At 47.0% G+C, this 16,525-nt stretch overlaps 1 protein-coding gene across 4 annotated transcripts in view; it reads right to left on the bottom strand.

Annotated features, from left to right (window-relative positions):
• GREB1 (growth regulating estrogen receptor binding 1) overlaps positions 1 to 16,525 on the bottom strand; it is a 932,876-nt gene that overhangs the window by 685,562 nt on the left and 230,789 nt on the right. For all 4 annotated transcript variants that reach the window (XM_069235945.1, XM_069235948.1, XM_069235946.1 and 1 more), the window contains exons 6-7: positions 15,985 to 16,128; positions 14,277 to 14,405 (exon numbers count right to left, since the gene is read on the bottom strand). In XM_069235945.1, the coding sequence (XP_069092046.1) occupies positions 14,277 to 14,405; positions 15,985 to 16,128 (273 nt within the window). The remainder of the gene's footprint in view (positions 1 to 14,276; positions 14,406 to 15,984; positions 16,129 to 16,525) is intronic.

Genomic DNA, 16,525 nt, shown 5'->3' with positions numbered 1-16,525 from the left:
AATAGCACATACAGAGCCAACTTCCTACATTGGTGGATCAGCGGTGGGGTACAAGACTTTGCATTTGCTGGACTACTCAGCCAATACCTGATCACACGACAAATTCCAAAATTGTCATTAGAAATTGATTTTTGCAATTTGAAAAGTTTTCTAAATTCTTTAAAGTCCTGCTAGGGCCTTGTGTTAGTCCCTGTTAGCATTTCTTTTAGAGTTTAAAAGTTTGTAAAAGTTTGAATTAGATTCTAGAACCAGTTTAGTTTCTTAAAAAGTATTCCAACTTTTAGAAGCATAATGTCTAATACAGATGTGAATGTGGTGGAACTCGACACCACACCTTACCTCCATCTACAGATGAGAGAGCTAAGGTCACTCTGTAAACTAAAGAAAATAGCAATGGGCTCCAAACCTACCAAACTACAGCTCCAGGAGCTGTTGGCAGAGTATGACAGAGCCAACCCCTCTGTGGATGGCAACACAGATGAAGATGATAGTGACTTGGAGGGTGAGTCCCCCCCACCAGTCCTATCTAGGGAGAACAGGGCTTCTCAAGCCCTGACTCCAAAAATAATAGTCAGAGATGCTGGTTCCCTCACAGGAGGGTCCAGCCTCTCTGAAATCACTGAGGATAACTCCAGTGAAGAGGACATCCAGTTAGCCAGGATGGCCAAAAGATTGGCTTTGGAAAAACAGATCCTAGCCATAGAAAGGGAAAGACAAGAGATGGGCCTAGGACCCATCAATGGTGGCAGCAACATAAATAGGGTCAGAGATTCTCCTGACATGTTGAAAATCCCCAAAGGGATTGTAACTAAATATGAAGATGGTGATGACATCACCAAATGGTTCACAGCTTTTGAGAGGGCTTGTGAAACCAGAAAAGTGAACAAATCTCACTGGGGTGCTCTCCTTTGGGAAATGTTCACAGGAAAGTGTAGGGATAGACTCCTCACACTCTCTAAAAAAGATGCAGAATCTTATGACCTCATGAAGGGTACCCTGATTGAGGGCTTTGGATTCTCCACTGAGGAGTATAGGATTAGATTCAGGGGGGCTCAAAAATCCTCGAGCCAGACCTGGGTTGACTTTGTAGACTACTCAGTAAAAACACTAGATGGTTGGATTCAAGGAAATGGTGTAAATGATTATGATGGGCTGTACAATTTATTTGTGAAAGAACACCTATTAAGTAATTGTTTCAATGATAAACTGCATCAGCATCTGGTGGACCTAGGACCAATTTCTCCCCAAGAATTGGGAAAGAAGGCGGACCATTGGGTCAAGACTAGGGTGTCCAAAACTTCCACAGGGGGTGACCAAAAGAAAGGGGTCACAAAACCTCCCCAGGGGAAAGGTGGTGAGACAGCCAAAAATAAAAATAGTAAAGAGTCTTCTACAGGCCCCCAAAATCCTGCACAGAAGGGTGGGCCCAGAGCCTCTTCACAAAACAATCCTGGGTACAAGGGTAAAAACTTTGATCCCAAAAAGGCCTGGTGTCGAAACTGTAGTCAGTCTGGACACCAAACTGGAGACAAGGCCTGTCCCAAGAAAGATACCACTTCTAACTCCCATCCAGCTAAAACTGGAATGGCCAGTCTCCAAGTGGGATCAACAGTGTGCCCAGAGCAAATCAGGTGTCACACTGAAGCTACATTAGTCTCTGAGGGTGGGGTGGATTTAGCCACACTGGCTGCCTGGCCCCCTAACATGCAAAAATACAGGCAGCAGCTCTTAATTAATGGGACAAGTGTAGAGGGCCTGAGGGATACAGGTGCCAGTGTCACTATGGTGACAGAGAAACTGGTTTCCCCTGGCCAATACCTGACTGGACAAACCTATCCAGTCACCAATGCTGACAATCAGACTAAAGTACATCCCATGGCAACGGTAACTTTAGAGTGGGGAGGGGTCAATGGCCTGAAACAGGTGGTGGTCTCCTCAAATATCCCAGTAGACTGTTTGCTTGGAAATGACCTGGAGTCCTCAGCATGGGCTGAGGTAGAACTGAAAACCCATGCAGCCATGCTGGGTATCCCTGAACTGGTGTGTGTCAAGACTAGGGCACAGTGCAAGGCACAGGGTGAAAAAGTAGAGCTGGAGTCTGGAAGAATGGCCCAGCCTACCAAGAGAAAAGGAAAGTCAGCTGGGAAACCAGCTGCAACACAACACCAAAAAGAGAACCTCTCTTCTCAGGAAGAAGTTCTGCCCTCTGAGGGAACTGAGCCTATGGAGCTGGAACCTTATCAGGTTGAGCTCTTGGGCCCAGGGGGACCCTCAAGGGAAGAGTTGTGTAAGGGACAAGAAACCTGTCCCTCTCTTGAAGGCCTTAGGCAGCAAGCTGCTGAAGAGTCCAAAGGCAAGAAAAATGGAACACATAGGGTCTATTGGGAAGATGGACTCCTGTACCCTGAGGCAAGAGATCCCAAACCTGGTGCCACTAGGAGAGTGGTAGTGCCTCAGGGTTTCAGAGAGTTTATTCTGACCTTAGCCCATGATATTCCCCTTGCTGGGCATTTGGGACAAACCAAGAAGTGGGAGAGGTTAGTCAACCACTTCTACTGGCCCAATATGTCCCAGAAGGTTAAGGAGTTTTGCCTCTCCTGCCCCACCTGTCAATCCAGTGGTAAGACAGGTGGGCACCCAAAGGCCCCCCTCATTCCACTTCCAGTGGTGGGGGTCCCCTTTGAAAGAGTGGGTGTGGACATAGTTGGTCCACTAGAACCTCCAACAGCCTCAGGAAATATGTACATCCTAGTAGTAGTGGATCATACTACTAGGTATCCTGAAGCTATTCCCCTTAGGTCGACTACTGCCCCTGCAGTAGCCAAGGCCCTCATTGGTATCTTTACCAGAGTGGGTTTCCCTAAGGAGGTGGTTTCTGACAGAGGTACCAACTTCATGTCAGCATACCTAAAACACATGTGGAATGAGTGTGGAGTGACTTACAAATTCACTACACCCTACCATCCACAAACTAATGGCCTTGTTGAGAGATTCAACAAGACATTAAAGGGCATGATCATGGGGCTCCCAGAAAAACTCAAAAGGAGATGGGATGTCCTCCTGCCATGTCTGCCTTTCGCTTACAGAGAGGTGCCTCAGAAGGGAGTAGGATTCTCACCCTTTGAACTTCTGTTTGGCCACCCTGTAAGGGGACCACTTGCTCTTGTTAAAGAAGGCTGGGAGAGACCTCTTCATGAGCCTAAACAAGACATAGTGGACTATGTACTTGGCCTTCGCTCAAGAATGGCAGAGTACATGGAAAAGGCAAGTAAAAACCTTGAGGCCAGCCAACAACTCCAGAAGTTGTGGTATGACCAAAAGGCTGCACTGGTTGAATTTCAACCAGGGCAGAAAGTCTGGGTTCTGGAGCCTGTGGCTCCCCGGCCACTCCAGGACAAATGGAGTGGCCCTTACCCAGTACTAGAGAGGAAGAGTCAGGTCACCTACCTGGTGGACCTGGGCACAAGCAGGAGCCCCAAGAGGGTGATCCATGTGAACCGCCTTAAGCTCTTCCATGACAGGGCTGATGTAAATCTGTTGATGGTAACAGATGAGGACCAGGAAGCTGAGAGTGAACCTCTCCCTGATCTCCTCTCATCAGACCCTAAAGATGGCTCAGTAGATGGAGTGATCTACTCAGACACCCTCTCTAGCCAACAGCAGTCTGACTGCAGGAAGGTCCTGCAGCAATTTGCTGAACTCTTTTCCCTAACCCCTGGTCAGACACACCTGTGTACCCATGATGTGGACACAGGAGACAGCATGCCTGTCAAAAACAAAATATTTAGACAGTCTGACCAAGTTAAGGAAAGCATCAAGGTGGAAGTCCACAAGATGCTGGAATTGGGAGTAATTGAGTACTCTGACAGCCCCTGGGCTAGCCCAGTGGTCTTAGTCCCCAAACCTCACACCAAAGAAGGAAAGAGAGAGATGAGGTTTTGTGTGGACTACAGAGGTCTCAACTCTGTCACCAAGACAGATGCTCATCCCATTCCTAGAGCTGATGAGCTAATAGACAAATTAGGGGCTGCCAAATTCTTAAGTACCTTTGACTTAACAGCAGGGTACTGGCAAATCAAAATGGCCCCTGGAGCAAAAGAAAAGACAGCATTCTCCACACCTGATGGGCATTATCAGTTCACTGTTATGCCCTTTGGTTTAAAGAATGCCCCTGCCACCTTCCAAAGGTTGGTGAATCAAGTCCTTGCTGGGCTGGAATCCTTTAGTGCAGCTTATCTTGATGATATTGCTGTCTTCAGCTCCACCTGGCAGGATCACCTGGTCCACCTGAAGAAGGTTTTGAAGGCTCTGCAATCTGCAGGCCTCTCTATCAAGGCATCCAAATGCCAGATAGGGCAGGGAACTGTGGTTTACTTGGGACACCTTGTAGGTGGAGGCCAAGTTCAGCGACTCCAGCCTAAGATCCAGACTATTCTGGACTGGGCAGCTCCAAAAACCCAGACTCAAGTCAGGGCATTCCTTGGCTTGACTGGGTACTACAGGAGGTTTGTGAAGGGATATGGATCCATTGTGACAGCCCTCACAGAACTCACCTCCAAGAAAATGCCCAAGAAAGTAAACTGGACTGTAGAATGCCAACAGGCCTTTGACACCCTAAAACAAGCTATGTGCACAGCACCAGTTCTAAAAGCTCCAGATTACTCCAAGCAGTTCATTGTGCAAACAGATGCCTCTGAACATGGGATAGGGGCAGTTTTGTCCCAAACAAATGATGATGGCCTTGACCAGCCTGTTGCTTTCATTAGCAGGAGGTTACTCCCCAGGGAGCAGCGTTGGAGTGCCATTGAGAGGGAGGCCTTTGCTGTGGTTTGGTCCCTGAAGAAGCTGAGACCATACCTCTTTGGTACTCACTTCCTAGTTCAGACTGACCACAGACCTCTCAGATGGCTGATGCAAATGAAAGGTGAAAATCCAAAACTGTTGAGGTGGTCCATCTCCCTACAGGGAATGGACTTTGTAGTGGAACACAGACCTGGGACTGCCCATGCCAATGCAGATGGCCTTTCCAGGTTCTTCCACTTAGAAAATGAAGACTCTCTTGGGAAAGGTTAGTCTCATCCTCTTTCGTTTGGGGGGGGGGTTGTGTAAGGAAATGCCTCCTTGGCATGGTTACCCCCTGACTTTTTGCCTTTGCTGATGCTATGTTTTGAATTGAAAGTGTGCTGAGGCCTGCTAACCAGGCCCCAGCACCAGTGTTCTTTCCCTAACCTGTACTTTTGATTCCACAATTGGCACACCCTGGCACCCAGATAAGTCCCTTGTAACTGGTACCTCTGGTACCAAGGGCCCTGATGCCAGGGAAGGTCTCTAAGGGCTGCAGCATGTATTATGCCACCCTAGAGACCCCTCACCCAGCACAGACACACTGCTTACCAGCTTGTGTGTGCTAGTGAGAACAAAATGAGTAAGTCGACATGGCACTCCCCTCAGGGTGCCATGCCAGCCTCTCACTGCCTATGCAGTATAGGTAAGACACCCCTCTAGCAGGCCTTACAGCCCTAAGGCAGGGTGCACTATACCATAGGTGAGGGTACCAGTGCATGAGCACTGTGCCCCTACAGTGTCTAAACAAAACCTTAGACATTGTAAGTGCAGGGTAGCCATAAGAGTATATGGTCTGGGAGTCTGTTTTACACGAACTCCACAGCACCATAATGGCTACACTGAAAACTGGGAAGTTTGGTATCAAACTTCTCAGCACAATAAATGCACACTGATGCCAGTGTACATTTTATTGTAAAATGCACCACAGAGGGCACCTTAGAGGTGCCCCCTGAAACTTAACCGACTATCTGTGTAGGCTGACTGGTTCCAGCAGCCTGCCACACTAGAGACATGTTGCTGGCCCCATGAGGAGAGTGCCTTTGTCACTCTGGGGCCAGTAACAAAGCCTGCACTGGGTGGAGATGCTAACACCTCCCCCAGGCAGGAGGTGTAACACCTGGCGGTGAGCCTCAAAGGCTCACCCCTTTATCACAGCACTGCAGGACACTCCAGCTAGTGGAGTTGCCCGCCCCCTCCGGCCCCAGCACCCACTTTTGGCGGCAAGGCAGGAGAAAATAATGAGAATAACAAGGAGGAGTCACTGGCCAGTCAGGACAGCCCCTAAGGTGTCCTGAGCTGAGGTGACTCTAACTTTTAGAAATCCTCCATCTTGCAGATGGAGGATTCCCCCAATAGGATTAGGGATGTGACCTCCTCCCCTTGGGAGGAGGCACAAAGAGGGTGTACCCACCCTCAGGGCTAGTAGCCATTGGCTACTAACCCCCCAGACCTAAACACGCCCTTAAATTTAGTATTTAAGGGCTCTCCCTGAACCTAGAAGCTAGATTCCTGCAACAACAAGAAGAAGGACTGCCTAGCTGAAAACCCCTGCAGAGGAAGACCAGAAGACAACAACTGCCTTTGCTCCAGAAACTCACCGGCCTGTCTCCTGCCTTCCAAAGAACTCTGCTCCAGCGACGCCTCCAAAGGGACCAGCGACCTCTGAATCCTCTGAGGACTGCCCTGCTTAGACGACGACAAGAAACTCCCGAGGACAGCGGACCTGCTCCAAAAAGACTGCAACTTTATCCAAAGGAGCAGCTTTAAAGAACCCTGCAATCTCCCCGCAAGAAGCGTGAGACTTGCAACACTGCACCCGGCGACCCCGACTCGGCTGGTGGAGAACCAACACCTCAGGGAGGACCCCCGGACTACTCTACGACTGTGAGTACCAAAACCTGTCCCCCCTGAGCCCCCACAGCGCCGCCTGCAGAGGGAATCCCGAGGCTTCCCCTGACCGCGACTCTCTGAAACCTAAGTCCCGACACCTGGAAAAGACCCTGCACCCGCAGCCCCCAGGACCTGAAGGACCGGACTTTCACTGCAGAAGTGACCCCCAGGAGTCCCTCTCCCTTGCCCAAGTGGAGGTTTCCCCGAGGAAGCCCCCCCTTGCCTGCCTGCAGCGCTGAAGAGATCCCTTGATCTCTCATTGACTTCCATTGCGAACCCGACGCTTGTTCTAACACTGCACCCAGCCGCCCCCGCGCCGCTGAGGGTGAAATTTCTGTGTGGGCTTGTGTCCCCCCCGGTGCCCTACAAAACCCCCCTGGTCTGCCCTCCGAAGACGCGGGTACTTACCTGCTGGCAGACTGGAACCGGGGCACCCCCTTCTCTCCATTGAAGCCTATGCGTTTTGGGCACCACTTTGAACTCTGCACCTGTCCGGCCCTGAGCTGCTGGTGTGGTAACTTTGGGGTTGCTCTGAACCCCCAATGGTGGGCTACCTTGGACCAAGAACTGAACCCTGTAAGTGTCTTACTTACCTGGTAAAACTAACAAAAACTTACCTCCCCCAGGAACTGTGAAAATTGCACTGTGTCCACTTTTAAAATAGCTATTTGTGAATAACTGGAAAAGTATACATGCAATTGAAATGATTCAAAGTTCCTAATGTACTTACCTGCAATACCTTTCAAACAAGATATTACATGTTAAATTTGAACCTGTGGTTCTTAAAATAAACTAAGAAAAGATATTTTTCTATACAAAACCTATTGGCTGGATTTGTCTCTGAGTGTGTGTACCTCATTTATTGTCTATGTGTATGTACAACAAATGCTTAACACTACTCCTTGGATAAGCCTACTGCTCGACCACACTACCACAAAATAGAGCATTAGTATTATCTCTTTTTACCACTATTTTACCTCTAAGGGGAACCCTTGGACTCTGTGCATGCTATTCCTTACTTTGAAATAGCACATACAGAGCCAACTTCCTACAGTAAGTAACTGGCAGAAGAAAAATGCAGACTCTATGAGTGGGGGTGGGAGGTTAAAGACTTTGTATAATACAAATAATTAAGTATGGCAGCGAATGATTGACACAAAGTAGTAACTATCTGAGAGCACATAGGCGGTCATTCTGACCTTGGCGGACGGCGGAGGCCGTCCGCCAAGGTACCGCCGTCAGAACACCGCACCGCGGTCGAAAGACCGCGGCGGTGATTCTGACATTTGCCCTGGGCTGGCGGGCGGCCGCCAAAAGGCCGCCCGCCAGCCCAGGGCAAATCAACCTTCCCACTAGGATGCCGGCTCAGAATTGAGCCGGCGGAGTGGGAAGGTGCGACGGGTGCAGTTGCACCCGTCGCGTATTTCAGTGTCTGCAAAGCAGACACTGAAATACTTTGCGGGGCCCTCTTACGGGGGCCCCTGCAGTGCCCATGCCACTGGCATGGGCACTGCAGGGGCCCCCAGGGGCCCCGCGGCACCCCCTACCGCCATCCTGTTCATGGCGGGAGAGCCGACATGAACAGGATGGCGGTAGGGGGTGTCTGAATCCCCATGGCGGCGGAGCGCGCTCCGCCGCCATGGAGGATTCAGACGGGCCGCGGAAAGTCGGCGGTACCCCGCCGGCTTTCAGCTTCTGGCCGCGGCTGTACCGCCGCGGTCAGAATGCCCGGCGGAGCACCGCCAGCCTGTTGGCGGTGCTACCGCCGACCTCCGCCCTGGTGGTAATTACCGCCAGGGTGAGAATCAGGGCCATAGTGTTCAACTTGAAAGTGTGATGTAGACAGGCGGGGCAAGAGCTCCTCATCTGGAAGGTTCCTGAGCAGGGATCTGAAGCTTTGGAAAGAGGGGGATTTTTAATATGGAGGGTGCAGAATGTTCTAACTGGGAAAAGGATCTGGGTAGTCCTTGATGTTTGGTTCACCCGCTCTCCCATTTGTGGAACCATTTGACAGAAAAATTAAACAGCTAGCCTAATTCGAGGGGTCTGTCAATTAAACGCGGGAACGTGTTGCCCGGTAATGGGTAACAACAGGTCTGATTTCAGAGCTTTACATAAGGATATATGTGGCTCTGTATAGAGCAACCTGGCTCAAGGCATACCTTCCAGTTCACTTTGAGAGGCACGATCCCCTGAGCCATGAGGCACAGATTTCATTAAGAAGTACCTCCTGGCATGGGGAAAGGACCATCCTCTACCAGGTGCCACCTGTATTTATTTTGGTGGCAGGGCTGAAGAAGCTACTCTACCAGGAGGAGGCATGTCTTGATTTCAGACTCCTTATGGGATTGGTATTAGAATTTTGAGGGCGGTATCAATTAAGGCATTCATTTCAACATGCCATTTTTTTATTTCTTGAAACAAAAAGAACAATGGCTTGCAGAAACAGCTCTGTTGCTAGCAAGTTTGGTTCCTTGTCTGTGCTTGGGCTCCCAGGAGGCTTTCACCTCAGTGTCATGCGATGTAATTTCGGATCAGGGTGAGGTGCAGAGCTTTCATGCTGTGGAAATATCACTGCACAAATGTATGTGGTGCTGCAGAAAATGTGAGAATAGATGCAGCTGTGCATGCAGTTATTTAACATCTCTAGAGGTGGACTGTATCATAAGTAGAGTTCACCATTGGTATGCATCATTGGGGTCAACTGGGGTATATACTGAACAGAATCCACCTGGAAGCAACAGGACGCACAGCAGAGCCACCACAAGTGTGAGTACTATATGGCATCTATCCAGAAGGGACAGAGCCCTAACCTACTGCGGCAAAGTTAAGCCGTCAGGGTGTACTATGCGAAGGGGTTTCTGCCCCTATACCAGGAGGGGCTGAAGCGCATCTCAAAGGTACTGTTAAGCCAGTTGAGGGAGTAGTGTAATGAGCCTGCCTAGGAGAGACAGGGCCCAAACTCACTGGGGCACTATTAAGCTATCAGTGAGAATTATACTGATAGCTGTCAGGAGCGACAGACAGCACTGCTAAGCAAACAATGCAGTAATGTGCCCAAACCCATTGGAGTCACTCTTAAGTAAACAGGGAGTAATTCCATAGAGCTCACCAAGGAGTGACAGTGGATGAACTCCTTGCACATGCAGGGTATCAGATTAGAGTGCAAAGGTGCAAGGCTCACATGAGAACAGTAAAGCTGCTTCCTAAGGAAGCACTACACACCACAGCCTGTAAGTCACCAAACAGCGGACAGCAAGCAGCCCGCACACACGAGTGAGAGTTACTCACTGTAGTGCACTGTATTTCAATTTATATACCGTTGTCATACTCTCTGCAAGGCCAGAGGTGCTTTCTGGTCTGATTGCATTATTTATACAGCACTTGTTACCTGTGGTGAGCTTACAAAGTGCTCCAATTTGAATCGTGCTTCTGGCAACCACTGGATTGCATGGTTGAAAGGGTGCTGCTTGCATTTTCTTCTATACTAGGTCTGATGAGTGAGGTGCTTGAGTTTTGAATGACGTGATGGAAACATGGCGCAAGAATCGTGTGCAGTGGAGAGTATGAGAAATACAGACTGTCGCACTTTCAGGTGGACAGAATCAAATGTGGAGCCTGTTGTTAAGGTTTAGCACTTGAGATCCACTGCGCTTATGAAGTCTAATGAGTTGCACAGAAAAACCCAAACAATTGTGGCACATGGAATACTCCCAAAGAGTACTACACATAATCCACTCAGGCATATCAGAAGATTCCACCCATTGGAGTTGTTGTTTAACCAACAAGGAGGTGATATTTGAGTCAAACCAGGAGCAATAGAGACCCCTCTCATTAAAGGCACTGGCAAACTACACGGGTAGTCCACCCAGGAGCTTCTGAGGCGCAGCCCAGAAGAGATGCTGTCGTCTTTAAATAATCAATCAAATTCAAGAACCTTTTTGTTACCCCGCGCAGTGCCAGAGCCAAGAAAGTTCTGGCGGTTGTGGCACTCTGACATTTCCCAGGTCTGCTGCAGGCTAGGGGGCTACTTCCAGAGAAAGAATGGATACCACCACCCAACTATACGCTCATGACTCCATTCTAGTCACAATTTGGTACAGCTTGAGATTGATATGAGCATCTTTGCCAGGACTGTTTGTGTTTACAGTTTAAGGGTCCCTGTGACCCTATATGCTTTGGAGGCTTTGGTAAACCACAGACAGAATACTTTACGGAGGTCACGCAGGAGTAACAAGGGATCCAGGAGTGAGTGGTCCGAGGGGAGAAGGCGGAAACCCTCAATTTGGGCCATTTCCATACCCTAACAAGCCCAACAACGAAAATGCAAGGTGAAGAAACCTTTCATTTACCTGGATGCTAAGGGAGGAGGATTAAATACTCACGGAGGTTGACAAGGGGACACAATGGATCTAACACAGCACCTCCTATAATTAAACACGGTAGGTGTGCATGAGTGAGATCCTCGCTAGCAAAGCAGGGATGGTCCAGGAAAGCATCTGACATGGGTGGAAAACTCATGTTATGAGAGGTCCTGCTAGCATGGTGAGGAGAAGCAAGATGGAGAAGGGAATACAAAAGCACCAAACCTGTGGAAGAAATCAAAATACAGCCTGCACAAAATCTCGCTAACACAGCAAAAACCGCCTTACTTTAAACAGACCACTCAGTCTCAGTGAAGACCCATGCCATATCAAATCCAATCCAATGCAATGAGGCACATTTATTTACATGTCAAAATAGCTAAGTTAATTGGCTTTTAAAACAGTGTTTATCACTTATTTACATTAAATGATAAATAAAAGAACATCTGTCACAGGCCCACCTGGACTCCCCAGAGCGGTAGGGAGGTTCACGCTCACAACCCATGCTCAGAAAATTTAATATTTGCTCAAGAGTGAACCTTCAAAGCAGCCACAGAAGGCTGCTGAGACTCACCTCCTGTGGGAGAGTCTTACTTTTGTGAAAAAGGGCCCCTGCTTTACTTACATTGAAACCTGAAACCTTCTTTTTTGGTCACTGTTTCCAATTTTTCTGTACAACGTACTTTACATACAAAAAATCTTTGATCAGCTAAACGTGACTTAGGGCCTAACTTATACTTCGGTGGACAGCCTGCCATCCATCAAGGTGGCGGAGGTACTTTCCTCTGCCACCCTGGCTAGACTACCGCCCATCATATTAAGAGACCCCAGAGTTTCATAGGGTGGACAGTCTGATGCACTAACACTGATGGACTCCACTCCAAGCTGGGCACCATCGTTAAAAACATAATCGTCGTCCAACTGAAAATATAGTGTCAGGGTGCTCTGCCATTGAATCAGACCCATAGTTATACATGACCCAGAATCCATGAAGGAGGATGAGTTCTTCCATAAAAAGCAAAAACTACCCACATGACATGCAGGCTTGATATGTGCATATTTGCTAAATGCTCAACAGTCATAGACAGCTAAACAATGTTACAGTAGTACTTCTCACATCCGCTAGGTTGAGTATCAGTCCTGAGATACTGTAGGCAGAAACACCATGACCTAAATTAATGCATTTATATTTCATTAGCATAAAGTCATATTTTCATCCAATGTCTCTATGACCGACAACCTACCAAGAAAAGCAGTGTGACTCTCTTTTTTTTAACACTGAAATTAGACTTTCCTGGTATTTTTGCGCATTATCAATAAATACAAAACTACCAAAGTACTACTGGGCTTATTTACAAGCCCCGTGGCGCAGGGCAGCGCAGTGCAGCAAGTGACCTCACTGCGCTGCCCTGCGCCACAGGGAAACGGCATAAATGTGTCACATCTAAAAGATACAATGCATTTCTGTCTTCTCCCCATGAGCTGATGCACAATGGGCTGCCTAACGTCGACACAGGCACCCTTGCTCCATGGTGCAAGAATACCTGCATCGAAGACCACATTGTTTCTGTGCAGAAAAGGACACCTTCCTGCACAAAAACAATCCATGGAGGGTTCTGCCTCTGGCTATATGGCTGCTGTGCTGCAGAATGCAGCACACATAGAAAGAGGAAAAAATGAGGAGAAATAACGATATTTCTCCTCATTGCGCCTCCCCTGGTGAATCGTAAGATTGGACGCATTTCCAGGTTTACAGATCGTTGTAAATCTGGGAATGTGTCAAAGCCCATGGGTGTTGTGTGGGAAAACCCACGGCAACACCTCCTTGACGCAGTACAGCAACACAGAAACTTGCGCTGTGTTGCCTTACACCATAGTTACAAGGCCATGAAGAGCCACGCAAAGTGGCTTTGTGTAGCCTTGCCGATATGGGCCTGCACTGTGCACCGCCGGTGCATCACAAAGCGAGGCATCGGCGGTGCACAGGGCTTATAAATAAGCCCCCGAGTGTGTGAAACCAACAGGGCCCTAGGTCAGTGGCTGAGAGCATATATAGCACGTTATACCTCGCAGTATTGTATAGGATGCAAATTGTGAGGCGACCTAAAGCTGAACTATATGGGTGCACAAACTTTACAGCTTTACATAGGACGGCTAGTGTACTTCTTCATTACATATAATTTCTTCATTACATATAAACAATTACTGGAGAATTTCAACATTTATAAGTTCTGGATCACACTGATCATGCCCCAGTATGCATATTATTCAACAGCATAACACACCCAATTCATCCAGCTTGGTAGGGAGTGCATATGCTATCTAGCACACATCACAAACATTATGATATCTATGACTCACTCTCACTTAGTGCCTCTAGAATGAATAGCACTTCCAGATTATGGTTATTCACTGCAATAGTGTAACAACAGTGGAACCAAAAGTTGTATTCCTGGAATTCCAGGCTCCTCTAACTGGGCTCTCAGAGAGCTTGTTAGTGCAGCACTTGCGTTCGGCTCTGATGGAGAGCAGAAAGCACAACTTTGGGAAGGGGGGGAGGTACAAAGGATGGTGGGTGTGCGTGGCAGGAAGCCAGGTGTGTTTTTTCACATATGGGACGGAAAGGAGAAGAAATATGTTGTACGGCGGCCCTACTACTCCTCAGTTCCTGGGTATTAGTTGAAAGCAGGGGCAAAGGATTTGGGAGGGAAATACATGACATACAATTATAGATGAGGAAAAAGTTGAATAACAGGAATGTTTTTCACCTCAGGGTTCTGAGTGTCAACATCGAAAACTTAAGCTTCACTCTCCATAATTTATTTGATGTCCCTTAGAAGCCCCAGTGAAAATCAAGTTAACCACCTATAATTCTATGTTTCTTGTCACTGCTACTTCAGCTAGTATTTCAACCCCTTTAAACATTATAAGAAAATAAGTATCCTTCGAGATCACAACAAGTGAATAGAGCTCTGTATTCCTCATAATTCAATATATGCCGCTCCATTGCGCATTTTCTGCAATTCAACCCTCAATGTGCACACCTTGTTCTAACCTTGAGTTTCTCTCTATGGCAGGACATTACCTTACTTTTAAAAAGGTATCCACACTATAGACTTACAAAGAAATACAATCACAATAAAGAACATTAACAGTCAGCAAAATCGGAGAAAATACCTAAAACAGTGGGTCTTGTTGGCGCCGTAGAGTTGCTCTTATTTGGTTGCTGTTGCTTCATAGGGTCTTTAACATTTAACACTGTTGTGTTGATAGATGCTGTTACAGAACCAGTGTCAAGAGTCAAACCTGAAAAGTATTAACCATCATGTTTGTTATACTTCACAATTATCATTAACTTTATTATGTCTAACGGAAGATTAAGATTAGGCATATGTGACATTTCTCAAAATTTCATGAAAAGTTCTGCATAGCATCTCATCCAAAAATAGGACATGAGGCATATTTTCCATTTAAAAGGGAAGCGTAACAAAGGCAAGAGAACATTCAAGGAGAAAATGTCTTCTGCAACACATATTCTGCTCATACTAATGTCCCGTGGAACAAAACCAAATTACTATGAGAAGACACAAACTAAAGGGAGTTCTGTAAATATTTGTGTGTTGATGACATGAGAATAAATGGGGACAGCTTGTGGGCATGTCTAGGTTTTGGTACAGTTCACTGGTGACTATTGTCAGAAGCCCACAGGATGGGACACTGTGGAAGGATAGCCCCTATTTTAATGTGTAGTAGGTTGTTATAAGTATCTTTGAAATGTATATCTCTGGCCTCAAACAGCGTAACAATAAAGAAAATGCTGAACAAATACAGCATGCAGACTCTGAAATCAAGAATGTAATTTGGTTCAACCACCCCCTAGGTGCTGTTGTGCATGAATTCCAAGCAAACTTATATATGTGATAGGAATGTGTGATGCAGCAGTCTCCACATTCAAAATAGCCCAGCAATTCACATGCCCAACCACCCCCTTTAGACACCCCCACCGTGGTAGCACTCCTCCATCAGAGACAGTCACACTGCATCTGGTACATTGGTCTGCAACTGAATATTCAATGCCAAATGGTACAGCACTGGTGACCATGTTTTTAAAAACATGTATGCAGCAAGCAGTGGCGTAACAAAACTGGTGGATGGCTTCCGTGCAAAAAACATGGAGGAGGCCCCCTTCTGGGCTCACTCAGGCCAGGTGCTGTGCACTGCAGGGGCTTCGGGAACCTTTGTTACACCACTGGCAGCAAGTGCAGAAATCGAGTGTCTGAATAAAGCAAGTGTGCTCTAGCATACAACATACAGAGTAAAGGGTCACAACCACTAGTTTTATTAGAATGAAAGTTCGAGACAGCACGTTCTGCAGGGTACTGAATGGCCCACAATACAAAACCCCTGAATCATATAGTTACTTTGTAAATCTTGACACTTGTTTGCAGGTTTATTTGGCACACTTGGCAGCTGCAGTCTTTCTTCTTTCTTGCCTCTCTCTGGTACATTAGAAGTAGAGAAGAGGACCATGTTACTTTGTTACTTAATGTCTGTATGCTTTGTCATTCTACAATGAGTTCTCCACATAAAGTAACAAAGTAATATGCGCCTCCTTTCTACTTGTAATGTGTCATAAAACAACAAGGAGATTAAAAGATGGTGACAGCCACGAGTTAACTTTCAGCCCTTTAAATTGGAAAAAAGTGACAAATGTTACAATGGAAAAATAATGGCTCTGAGATTTTATACTATGGCCCATGGAACTTCCCTTTTAACAGTAATGTGAATTGCGTAGAGATAGTTTCATGGCAAGCGTCCCCATGCTACTAAAACACCTGTGAGCGCTACTGAAAACAAATCATGGAGCGTCAACTGCAATTGTTACCTGTCGGCTGCATGCCATTTACAACATTTGGATAGACTGCATTCACCGGGTCATTGGTCCTGGTCAGGTTCGATACTGGTCCCTTGGAAGCTTGGACTGGTATGATAGGTCCAGCGTTGGGTGCTGTAGGTCGGCCTCTGATCTCTGGGGAAACAAAACTCTCTTCGATGAATTACATTTTCCCTAAAAGTACTTATATAAAATTCATAAGGTCAACATCTCTCATTTATTTAATATAAATTGCAAAATATACTATAGTTAAAAAATGATAAAGTACTGAAAGTGTCAAACTGCTGGTATCTTACATACTTCTAGAAAAGTTATGTAAATAAAAGGAAACAGAGCTGACATTAAAGCTAAGCAATGGGGCACCACTACTACAACCATGAGTTGAGGAAGAGATGTAGGAGTTGGATGGTACTTTTGCATTTATTTACCCCTCCACTCACAGTGATAAAAAAAAGTCACAGGACGCTGAGGCTTTCTCACTTAATGGTGACCACCATGCTTGCCAATACTGTTCCCAGAGTCATGATTGACA

The sequence above is a fragment of the Pleurodeles waltl genome, chromosome 5 (genome assembly GCF_031143425.1).
Source record: "Pleurodeles waltl isolate 20211129_DDA chromosome 5, aPleWal1.hap1.20221129, whole genome shotgun sequence".
Taxonomy (NCBI): Eukaryota; Metazoa; Chordata; class Amphibia; order Caudata; family Salamandridae; genus Pleurodeles; species Pleurodeles waltl.
This window is presented reverse-complemented; position numbering and strand designations above follow the sequence as displayed.